General features: G+C 44.1%; 1 protein-coding gene across 2 annotated transcripts in view; it reads right to left on the minus strand.

Moving 5' to 3' along the window:
• Positions 1-421: 421 nt before the first annotated feature.
• Positions 422-12846, minus strand: part of Cab39 (calcium binding protein 39) — a 105818-nt gene continuing 93393 nt past the window's right edge. For both annotated transcript variants that reach the window (XM_070015110.1, XM_070015118.1), the window contains exons 6-9: positions 10492-10551; positions 5835-5900; positions 4267-4410; positions 422-2946 (exon numbers count right to left, since the gene is read on the minus strand). In XM_070015110.1, coding sequence (XP_069871211.1) covers positions 2758-2946; positions 4267-4410; positions 5835-5900; positions 10492-10551 — 459 coding nt within the window. In that variant the 3' untranslated portion in view covers positions 422-2757. The remainder of the gene's footprint in view (positions 2947-4266; positions 4411-5834; positions 5901-10491; positions 10552-12846) is intronic.

Here is a 12846-nt window from a genome sequence, read left to right on the forward strand (position 1 = left end):
GCCTGTGCTGCGCAGGTGAGGGCTGAGGAGGGCTGTGCTCAGGTGAGCTGTCTTGCCGAATCCCGAGACCAGCTCAGCTTCTCAGGTGCCGCCTACTGCCTGGTGTCCACACCCGCGCCTCTTCTGCATGGTCTTTGCATTGCAGCCGCTCATCATCTTCCTGTGTTAATTGTAAAGGACCAAGGAGCCAAAGAGAGGGCCTACTCCCTAAAGCCCTGGGTCTGCGGAATATGAGACACGAAACCACACAGGCCACGGAGCAGGGGAGAACAAGTAACCTAGCAGTGCAGGTCATTTTGACCAGGGGAGATGATGGCAGGTGTTTGTTTTACAGCACAACGTATGCCCGCGTCACCTGCCCAGGCCCTTCACGATGGCAGAAATGCAGCTGTCTACGTGACATCAGAAAAATGGACAAGGCTGTTTCTCCAAAATTTTATTTTAATTTAAATTACAGGGCCAGCCAGATATTCTGATAAGAAAGTCACTTTTCCTCAGGAGAAGGGAAATGCTTCCATGGCATAGTTAACAACTGTATACATCTCCACTTTTTGTTTTTCAAGGAAGGGTTAAAAAAATCACATTAAGTAACTGACGTAAGTAAAATTAAACCTTTATAACACAAAAAGAAACCACTCCCAGTATAATTATACTTTTTGGTAATATGAATATATTAAATGATCCTAACTTCAAATGCAACTTTTCAACGTTTTAAGAACAAAAAGCACAAAAGTCCTAAGTGTGGTCAGCTTCTGACATGTTAGAAACACAAGGATGTTTTCTTGGGCTCCCTGCACCCCACTATCTCCCAGAAAGAGCCCAGAGGTGCTCAAGTGGAAGCAGGTTTGGGCGCACTTCCTCCTTGTGATCTGCTGGGGAACTCCTGAATCACAGGGCCCTTGCCCAGAACTGGAACTCTCATCACGGCCGAGTCTGCCTTCCGATGCAGCTCAGAGATTCTCTTTCTGGGAGACCAGTAGAGAATGTGAGTTATTTCACATCATTTCTTATACAGACAGTCTTGAGAAAGCCTATGACTATAGACTGCCATTTAAGTTTAATAGAATCAGATATATGTGTATTTTCTGGGGTGGTTTTTCTAACTTGTGTTCCTCGAAGGAGACCTTTAAAACCTGCTTTAAAACAACTGGGAGGCTCATTTTACTGGCCGATAAATAATGCAATTAGTAAGAGAGACTAGCAAAGAGTGATTACAGAAATTTTTCACCCAGCTATAGCCATGCTGAATTGGACCTGGCAAACTCTGATTGTTAAGTTGTTAATTGTGACCAGCTTGTCACTGAGATGAATAGGTACCATTCTAAGAGACAGAATGATAGTGTCTAGGGAACATTGTTCTGCTGTGGTTACAGTCACAAAAATGTGGTGCAAAATCAGTTACTTTATAAATACTGATAATTTGCAGCATTAAGGAATAGGACATTAAAAAAAATAAATTTCCCCATAGGACACCTATGACAAGGAACTCTTCTTTTCCTAAGAGAAGCCAAAGGTTTAATGATTCAGTTTCACAACTATTGTACTGGATTACTTACTCTAAGAAAGAAAGGGTGCTCTGTAGAGATCCCGCCCCCCCGCCCCAGCCCCACACAAATAATCAGCATTAATTTAGCATAATTGGTATCATTCATAGATCTGGCAAACTTATGACTCATTTTAAACAAATAAGGCCAGTATTAGGCAGGAAAGTGGAGCAAACTGAGTTTCTGGTCTGTCATTCCAGCCTGCCGATGGAACCCCATTGGTAACTGAATACAAACGATTGATTTACTTTTTTCTTTTAATGCGGTTGATCCTTAAATGTTAAATCAGCATTTTCATGTGATCTGAAGTATTTCAATTACATATGAGCATTCATTTTTTTTTTTGCAAAACCCCAGTATTAGGTATAGTTACATACTGCTACAATAACATTCCTCTGCTGTACAAATTAAACCATTTTAAAAGAAGAAATGAGCACTCTAGGAATTATATACAAAAGAAACCTGTAAGCAGTGTTGAAATGAAATGCAGGGTGTCGTTGCTAGTTCTACTGTTTTAAAATACCTTCAAAAAAGTAAAATGAACAAATACCCTTCAACATATCCAGGTTTACAAGTCTCAAGAAAATCAAATGTCAGAAAGTTCTAGAAAGCTGTGAAAAGCATATATACATTTTTTTTCCTTATGACCTTATGAAGCTTCACACTCTGGAGAAGTTGCTGTTTCAGTATCAATTTATTTGCACGTCAACTTTATCCTCCCCCAAGCTCACATCGTGGACACAGATCCCTCTGATCTCCAAAACGCTCTGCACGTGCCAGCTCCCTTAGCGAAGGCGGATGGTGGGTGGCAAGGGTGCCAGGCGAACGCCACCCCACGCGCCCATCTTCACCGAGGAGCAATGCAAACACACGGGGTTGGCTGGTAATAGCGATGCCCTCTTCCCTACGCCATTCTCATCCATACATCTGCCCTCATGAACACAGCCATGTTCACAACTCCTGTAGCAAACAGAGTCTTTGAATTCTGCATGACACAAAGATCAAGGGAAAAAGCCCACGTGTGCGTTAGCGTGCAGGCAGCAGCAGCTACGTTCTCCAACCTGGACTGAAAAACAAAAAGGTAAAATGAAAACCGTTCACTTAACAGCAGATTAGCAGTAATGTTCCTCATGAATCGATAAGAGTGCCTGATGCTGAATAGCTAACAGCAAATGCTGAATCTGGGTTTAATATTGTAGGTGTTTATTGGAAATTAGGCTTCTTGCTGTGCTGGTCTCTTCAAATCCCTGATCTGTTTAACTAAATAGGTCTTCTCATCGTTGAACTGCTCATCCTCGGTCCGGTCGTTCTGGAACTTGCTGAGGAACTCGATGAGCTTGGTCTGGTTCTTGAGCAGGATGTCCAGGATGGGCTGTGTCTTGTTGGGATTGGCCACAAACACCTGTGCGAGAGGAACCCGCATCAGACAGAGGAAGGGCAGACGCCCGTCCAGCACTGCGGGGCAGGTGGGGAAGGCAGGTAAGCGGGTTTTGCTTTAGAAGTCCTTATTTATACAAAATGGAGGGAAAAGAATTAACAATTTGATGTTGTAATATGAAGAAAATTGCCAAATACATTCTGTCAGCCCTGATACACAGAGTTGGATGTCAGAATAAAATAAGCAGAATTTTTCTCTAGACTTAGGAGGTAGTTTGTTTTTGAAGAATAAAAACTTCCTGGGAGAGAGCAAAAGAAGGGGTGACACTGTCCAAAAAGCATTGTACTCTTCACCTAACTTATATAACTACAACCCCTCTGTATATCACCTTTATAAGAACAATTTTTAAAAATTTAAAATAAAATATTTAGGGGCTGGGAAGGTGGCTCAGTGGGAGAGTGCTTGCCTTGCATGCATGAGGCCCTGGGTTCGATTCCTCAGCACCACATAAGCAGAAAAAAGCCGGAAGTGGTGCTGTGGCTCAAGTAGTAGGGCGCTAGCCTTGAGCTGACGAGCTGAGGGACAACGCCCAGGCCCAGAGTTCAAGCCCCACAACGGACAAAAAAATAATAATAATAAAATAAAATAATTAAAAAATAAAATATTTACTGAAAAAAATAGAAAAACTTCCATGCAGGTACTGGTGGCTTACACATGTAATTCTAGATACTCAGGAAGCTGAGATCTGAGGATTGTGGTTTGAAGTCAGCCAAGGCAGGAAAGTTCATGAGACTCCCATGTCTAATTAACTACCATGCAGCTGAAAAGGGAGCTGTGGCTCAAGTAATAAGAGTGTCTGCCTCCAGCCAAAAAGCTCCCAGGCCCTGAGTTCAAGCCCCAGGGCCAAAACAACACCGAGGACACCAACAACAAAAGAATAAAAGCTTCCACGGGAAGCAATAACACATGTCTCTTAGCCAGGAATGGCCGCACACATCTATAATCTAGCCCTCAGGAGGCTCACGGCAGGAGGATTACACATTGAAGGCTAGTCTGAGCTACATAGTGAAACCCTGTCATGAAAAACCAGACCTAAAAAAAAAAGTTTTTGCTGTGATGAGTAACCATTTATGCTACAGACAGATAACATCTACTCTGCCTGCACATTCTTATTTCCAAATAGCATGCTTCATTTCTAGGCCTGTCTGGAATGTTCCACACAAAGAAACTGAATTATATCGTCGAGATTTCAAAATAAGGCTGACAAGTGTTCAATAATTTGTAGTTGAGAAGAGATGAGAACAGTTCTGGAGAAAAACATCATTCACAGTGTGCATACTCTACCTTGAAAACGTGAAAGGCCTCAAATTGGATGTTACGACTTTTGTCTCGGAGGAGGTTCATCATTAATTTGAGGTTCTCAGGTTTACTGATGTACTTTGTCATAATTGTGAAGTTATGTCTATCTAACAGTAGTTCACCAAGAAGCTGAGAAAACATTTCAATGGTTACAATTACATTACTATTAAAATGTGAAGCAGATCTGAAATTTTCAAACTATCCGTGGGCACTGTAAACAGATGAGCCGACTAAGGGGTGACGTACAGGCAGTGGGGTGCCACCTCCCCCAATGACCATGCGTGCACGCCACACAATGCCAGTGGCAAGGAGATGCTGTTCTCCAAGCACCCAAGCCACCCCTGGCCAGGATGGAGGTGGGCAGAGCCGCCTCTTTAAATGCCCATCCATGTGTTCAGTGCAGCTGAGGCAACTTAAATCCTGTCTCAAAACAACAAAAAAAGAAACTAAGAAAACAAAAGAAAAGTTACTAGTAATTTCTGTCCACTAGTGTCAGCTTGAATTAAAGAACTGGAGAAGCCACGGTTGTCAGTATAGTGACCCATAACTGGTGTTGATTCCTGCCTACTGAACCCTAAGGGAAAAGGAGGAGCTGGACAGATGGGAAGGGCTGGAAACTTGCATGTCGCAGCATTCTTACTAACACATTACCTAGGCTCCTAGGGTCTTTAGTGTCTTTCTACAGAAAGAGATGTCTTCAAGGGAGATTTCCCCTGTGGTTGGGAGGAAAAAAGGGAGGGAGTCTTGACCAGTATGAGTTCAGGCATTTCTGAGGGCAGAACTCTGGGCAGAGCAGTATCTAAAGTGGATCTGTCAAAGCACTTAAATGGAGTTATAATATTTCTCCTAAATCCCTGTCATCCATCTATGGTTCCTCTCAGGACAGCCTGGGAGAATAGGGTGATGGTGGTAGTTATGGATTTAAAAACCACCACACGAGTTTTCTGATCAGAGGTCAGCAAACCTTTTCTGCAAAGGGCAACAGGAAATATTTTAGACTTTGCAGGCCATGTGGTTTTTAGCAGAACCATTCCAATATGCTCCTGTAGCCTGAAACAGCCAAGATGATATGTAAATGAACAAACACGTCTGTGTTCTATGAAATTTTATTTCCAAAAAATGGGCAGTTGGCTGAATTTGACCCAAGAAGTTTGTCAACTTCTGCTCTAGAGTAGCTTCAATCGTACATTTAACATTTGGAAGCTTCAGTGGGAACTATGCACAGCATGAGCTGATACACAGAGGCACACATCTGGATGCATTCATGTAGTTGGCATGATTCTAGTTTTTAAAGTATACCTCAAAACCCACACCACTGTATTGCTGGAGATGAAGTCCTTTTCCAGCTTCTGTGTGTTTGCTCCTTTGGGAACAGGTTACCCTCCCCCCCCCACCCCGCAATAGACCACGTCAAAGCCTGTTCTTTTCTGCAAGAGTACTGACCATGGACAAAATGTATTTCCCCCCAAAAGTCTAAATCCACACCAGCACACCTTCCTTTCCCCAAGCCCAATGAAGAGAAATAGATGAAGGAAGGAAATAACCTGTCATACCTTCAGTGACTGTCTCTTTGTCACATAATTTTCTGAATGAAGTAGCTTCTCATATTCACTGAAAAACTAAGAGACAAGAAAACATATGTCAGGGTTACCTACAAAGAAAGATGTGCTTGTAACACTTAAGACACTGGCGGATGGCTCCAAGCACTCCGGCAGCTGCTCAAGCTCTCCTGCCGCTAGGCTCCACACCTTCCTCTAGTGCCCTGAGAGGGCCGGGGGGGAGGGAGGGTGCCGATCGCCTCTATCCAGAGGCCTTCCGGGACTGAACCCCGCCACGCCCAGAGACGGCTGCGATCACCTTTTCTGTCACCCCAACTCCATGCACGTAAAACACAATTCCCTTTCCACAATGTTTCTCCACAGTCAGGGCACAGCTCATTTCTTGGTGTTAAGATTACAAAATTCTTCCTCTTTTTTTTGAATGGCCAAAGAATTGATCTGTTCAAAGCATAACTACAAAGACAAAGGTTAGCCTGTTTTTTTTCAAAGTATCTAGCAGGGAAAGAATATAATCAGCGATGCAATCCAGCGATGAGCTAGCAGGCAGAGGTCCTAGAGAAGGTGAGACTTGGAGAAGTGGTCCCTTCAGGACAGGGAGAGAAACGGCAGGCACAGGCTGAGAGGAGACGTAGTGCTGAGATCTGAGCAGCACCCACCAAGGTCTTTGAAATAGCAGCACCGACAAGAATCTGTTGGAATGCTGATGCTGAGTGGGTGCAGGCATGAATCAGGGAAGTAGGGATGGAAATGGTGGTCCCATAGGGGCCGCAGCTGTCCTAGCTCTTAGAGAAGGTTAGTGGGCTTTAAGGTTTGGTGTGTGTTATTTTTCTCTTGTCCTTGTTTAATGCTGAATAGCTCACAGAACTCAGGTGGCTATTGGATTCTGGCGCTCATGGAGACTGCACTGGCTGTGATGCCCTCTGCCCCTGGGAAAGCCATCTGTGCTATGCTTTAGGACGAGTCCCCACTAGCCACTCACTAGGTTAGAGCAGGGGTTGGGCTAAATCCATCCAGCCTGTTTTTTTTTTTTTTTTTTTTTTTTTTTTTTTGCCAGTCCTGGGGCTTGAACTCAGGGCTTGGGCACTGTCTCTGAGCCTCTCTGCTCAAGGCTAGTGCTCTACCACAGCACTACTTTCGGCTTTTTCTGTTTATGTGGTACTGAGGAATCAAACCCAGGACTTCATGCATGCCATGCAAGCACTCTACCACTAAGCCACATTCCCAGTCCCAGCCTGCTGTTTTTTATAAACAGTCATACTGGAAACTGCCATTGTCATGTTTATTGTAAACGTTCATCTATGTGCTGTTTATGTAGTGTTTTGCACCTGCATGTCCACAAATATTCATCTATATGCCCTTATGTAGTGTTTACGGGGACTTTCACAGTATGATGCAGGAGTCTGCATAAGCCCGAAAAGCCTCAGATGTTGACTATCTCTATCTGCCTTGCTTTCTAATAGACATTTCAGATAGAATTTTACTGTCTGGGGGCTGGGAAGGTGGCTCAGTGGTAGAGCGCTTTGCCTTACATGCATGAGGCCCTGAGTTCGATTCCTCAGCACCACATAGGCAAAAAGAAAAAAGCCGGAAGTGGCGCTGTGGCTCAAGTGGTAGAGCGCTAGCCTTGAGCTGAAGAGCTGAGGGACAGCGCCCAGGTCCAGAGTTCAGGACCCATGACAGGACCCCCCCCCCAAAAAAAAAAAAAAAGAATTTTACTGTCTGCCTACTTCTTTTACTTCCTTTAAAGGCAGAGCCGGGGCTGGCCATCTAACAAGTTAGAACTGCTTTTTTCAGAAAGGGCTATTGACCCTCCTTTCTCTTTAAGTAATCATCAAGCTGATCATCAAAGTGGCTGGACCTGCCTTTAATCAGTAACATACAACATGTACTTAAAATTCTCAACAGAAACTTGGGTTTTTTGTAATTTTTTAGGATAAACTTGCTCCAAGAAATGATTTTCACAAGGAACTGCTTAAGAGAATGTGTTTGGTCATGTTTTGCCCCAGTTAGGCCAGGCGTGCTCTGTACAAGGACAGAGGGCAGGTAACAGAGCAGGGCATCCTCTCTGCAATCGGGGCCTTTCTCAGCCACCCTCAAGATGGTTGTAGTCTGACTCCTCCTAAAGTGTCAACAGGAGAAGCATGGTTCAGGTCCCTGTGCTAAAAATGCTACGCTACTTCTGAGCAACAGTATATATTTTAATTTACAAATCTTTTCATCTTTTAATTATATCCATCCATCCATCCATCCATCCATCCATCCATCCATCCATCCATCCATCCATCCATCCATCCATCCATCCAGTGTGCTGGTACTAGAGCTTGAACTCAGGGCCTTGCACTTTTTACTTGAAGCAAGTACTCTCCACCACTTGAGCTCCATGTTCTGGCTTTTTGGTGGTTAGCTGGAGATAAACTCTTAAGGACTTTCATGCTTAAGCTGGCTTCAATCCAGTATCTGCAGATCTCAATCTCAGCCTCTTAAGTAGTTAGGATTACAGGCGTGAGCCATTGGCATCTGGCTTTCCCTTTGTATTTGATTGGAAAACTCAGGATGCTAGAGCAAGCACTTTTGGTCTTTGTTGTTTTTTTTTTTGTCGGTCGTGGGGCTTGAACTCTGGGCCTGGGCGCTGTCCCTCAGCTCTTCAGTTCAAGGCAAACGCTCTACCACTTGAGCTACAGCGCCACTTCCGGTTTTCTGGTAGTTTATTGGAGATAGGAGTCTCACAGTCTTTCCTGCCCGGGCTGGCTTTGAACCTCGATCCTCAGATCTCAGCCTCCTGAGTAGCTAGGATTACAGGCGTGAGCCACCAGCGCCCGGCTTGGTCTTTGTTTTTACACATTCCCCCTTTCCTTTTCCCTCAGCTCTGAGTGCATTATATGTATTTTTCTAAAGAACTCATTTCATCCTAATATGTAGGAAACTATTTTTACTGCAACATTCAACTGATTTCACTGCCTATAGTAAACTTAGAAAAGAGCTAGCTAGCCTATATATTTGGTAGGTGATAAATGAAGACATACCGGTGTGTTAAAAAATGTTTTGAGACCACATGGCAATAACTAAGCCTCGCTACATTCAGTTCCATCTCAGGCTTTACCACTCACCCCCACCCCAGCCCTCCCCTCTGTTATCTAATGGCTTCTTTGAAGTGAAGAAGGCAGCTGTTAACTCAGCACTATCTTTGAGGACCTAGTGCACACTCAGCACTATTTATGAGGATGTAGTATGCACTCAGCAATGACGGTCCATGCGGACATAGTGCACACTCAGCACTGACAGTCTATGAGGACATAGTGTTCACTCAGCACTGAGGATGTAGTGTGCACTCAGCACTGACAGTCTATGAGGACATAGTGTTCACTCAGCACTGAGGATGTAGTGTGCACTCAGTCCTGTCTATGAGGATGTAGTGTGCACTCAGCACTGACAGTCTGAGGATGTAGTGTGCACTCAGCCCTGTCTGACAATGCAGTGTACACTCATCCCTGACTGAGGATGCGGTGTGCATTCATCTCTGTCTATGAGGATGTAGTGTGCACTCAGTACTGACCGTCTGAGGATGTAGTGTGCACTCAGCACTGACCATGAGGATCCAGTGTGTATGTACTCAGCAATGTGTTACGATGCTGCTGGGAGCAGAATCCAGAACAGACCAGGAGGAAGAACACACAAGAACGAAGAAGCAGAGATGTGTGCCTCCAAGAATCTTACAATTTAGTTGAATAGGAAAGCAAACAATGAAATATTAACAGCACTTAAGATTTCAAACTACTGGTAGTAGTAGGTGAGTGGAAGAGTAAAGCTTAAGCCCTATCTGGTGGGATATTTAGGAATTTGAGCAGAGTGTTACTGTTCTCATGTCTCTAAGAGCAGCTACTGGATCCTAGACTCAGATGAAAAAGTACTGTGAGTGCTGTGGGTACTGAAGGAAGCCTCGGGAGGGAGGAAAGCAGAGTGGGAGTGTGGAAAGAGAACCCAGCCGAGACACTGCAGCCCAGGTGTGTGGCTCACCAGGCACCAAGGCATCAGAGCACTCAGAGTCATTCTCTGGGGTCTCTAAGGGTCACCATTACATCTGACATTGACTCAGAGCTCAAAGGGACCTTACCGATGGGCTAGTCCAATGTCCTCATTTTACAAATAGGGGAGGACTTCTAAGTCCCCAGTAGTGGCCACAAAGGAGCTAGCAGTGCCGCAGGAGCAGAGCTGGGGCGGGTCCTGCCCCCCAGGCCAGCGCTCACATTCTATCAGGAGCAGGGCCGGGTCCTCCCCCCAGGCCTGCGCTTGCATCCTATCTGTTGCTGCTTCCCTTTCTCTCTATTTGAATGCAGCAACTGATGGAAAAGGAAGGAAAAGTTAAAAAGTTAGATAATAGTTATTTTATCTTAACTGTATTATCATTCAGCAGCAAAATGCCCACTTTCCTCTTCTAAAGTAAGACAAGAGGCAAAGGACAGTGTCAATCAAAAAGATCAAATTCTGCTTCTGACCAAGTCACACTACAGAGTTTCTGTAGGCAAGTGGTTACAGTACCAACTACAAACTTTCAGTCAGGATCAATATTCTGTACAAAATCTATGTTACAACTTTCATTTCTGGTGTGAATAGTTACAATCTGTTATTTAAAAGTATTGTTTCATATACTTACTCTATCATAATGCTGTTCCAAAAATTCTGCACTGAGCAATTTATGTCTTGTAAGTAAATCCTAGAAAAAAAATAATTTATTTTTATACTTGTTTATCAATATTTAGAAAATAGAATCCTAAACCATCCCATGCCCTGTGACCTGATAAAAAGACTGTTAAACTTCACTACTCAGTGCCTGACATATTACTACAATGTATTCTAATAATGATTACATTGAACAGTTACTCATTTAGTGTTTCTTGTTAGTATGCCTCATTTCCCAGCCATGTATTTAGACAGGTGATTCCTCAGGTGGGAAGACCTCAGGCTTCTGCATTTATGCTTATCCTCTAGACATTCTCTGGGCCATCTTAACTTTAGGGCCCACTGTTAACACCCATCTTTCCCTTCATATTAGGGCCTATATCTTATCTTGTTAAGTATGCCTTGTCACTCTCTACTCATTAATTAAAATATTCAGCTGGACTAGGTGAACCCTGTGGAGATTGCTAGAAAATTCTCTCCAGGGCAATGGAAATCCATGTGCCAACAATGCGTGGGTTAATTCAACTAGTTGTGAATCACTCTGCTGAAACTTCATCTAGTTTATCATTTACTCTTTCTAAGAGAACAGACTTGTGGAGAATTAACTATTCACGGCCTGGGGTCCTCAACTGTCATGAAGGAATCATCAACAGCAACTTGTTTACTGCATGAGACTGTGAAATGTATAAAACCCTTCACATACTTATATATCTACCTACATTTTAACAGATGGAGACGCAAGTTAAATCCATAGTGGAGCTTGTATGAGATGAGGATGACTGAACTCACTCTCAATGAATTCATGTGTCTGTGGGCACATGGGCTCCTTTCCAAAATGCTCACAAGTCATCTCTGTAGAGATGCTTTCTAGACTTTCACATGGGTATAACATCACGCTCCAAATTCGACCAGCCTTTCTGGGGAAATCTAGCATCCTTTATTTTGGAAAACTTCTCCACTTTCTAATTCTTCAAAAGAAAACCAGGATTCATTAGCAAGTTTTTGACGGTCTGGTTTACTACTCCAGTATCACCCATTCAAGTCGGGGAGTCGGGGGGCCGGGCACTTCTTGCCCATTCTCAGAGGAGAATATGGGACAGATTTGTTCTCCTGTTTCATTAGAAAAGCACCAGCAGGCAGGAGGACTGGCTCTCCATTCCCTCTTCACTATGTCTTTGCTGTGTGGCAGTGCTGAGCCTGCTGAGAATTCTCCCTGCAATTAGCTGATTGGTGGGGAGGGAGCTCTGTCTGGTATTTAGGCACCTGAGATTAGGTGGTAGGCCTGTGCCTCCTCTTACACACTGTCTTGCATTCTGTTTCTTGGGGAGGTCTCTGATCAAGGGCCTCTCACGAGCTCTTGCCGTCTTCAGGATCAGAGAAGCACCTGAGATACAGGTCAGCCTCCCCAGCTCTCTTCCAGAGCTTCCTTGGACCATCTGCCTGGCTCTACTCAGTCCTTTACTCTCTGGCCACAAAGATTTGCCAGGATTGTGTAACCCACAGTGAATTCATCATGTTCTCCTTGGTGAGAAAGAACTGAAAGAAGTAATCCCACTTGAGAAGAAAAGATCAGCAAAACCTGTCAAGACTGTCAGATATCACATTTCCGGCATGTAGCCAGCACATTTCTCTCACCTTGGAGCCAATGAGAGCATCTGTGCCAAGAGCAGGCCATCCATGTCCTCCACAGGGCCAGGGGTCTGGCTGCATGCTCCCACACCACTGCTGCTCCTCAATCCTCTTCCCTCACCCTCATCATCCAGAGTGCTGCCACTCTCGGGATCCTGGCTGTCCTTCCACACAGGGCACTTTCTCCTTGACACAAGGCACCACACTACACCTCCCTCATGCTGGGCTGCTGCTCCGAATGGGGCACTCCCTTCCACCAATGCATTCTAATCATCAGTCCTAGCCCAACACTGCAGGGGTCTAAGACATCACAGTGAGCACTCTAGGTTATAATCTCAAATTCATTTCACTTTGCTTTGCACATTGACATCTATAAGTAAGTGTCTGAGGTCTTACCTAAGGCTTCTGACATCTTTTAATGGTTTTGGAGAACATATCCCTGGCAGCCCTTACATTATGACCTTATTCTCATTCAAGATGAAACCCTGATGAGCAGTCTCTACTCCTTCATCTTAATCTCAGTGTTCAGTCACTACGGTGTGTATATGTGTGTGTGTGTGTATACACACACACACACACACACATATATATATCACATATATATATATATACACACACACACACACACACACACACATATATATATGTATATTTTTTACCAGAGCCCAAACTTATTATTATTTTATGGGCTCTGTATAAC

The sequence above is a fragment of the Dipodomys merriami genome, unplaced genomic scaffold (genome assembly GCF_024711535.1).
Source record: "Dipodomys merriami isolate MVZ:Mamm:240054 unplaced genomic scaffold, mDipMer1.0.p SCAF_1, whole genome shotgun sequence".
NCBI lineage: Eukaryota > Metazoa > Chordata > Mammalia > Rodentia > Heteromyidae > Dipodomys > Dipodomys merriami.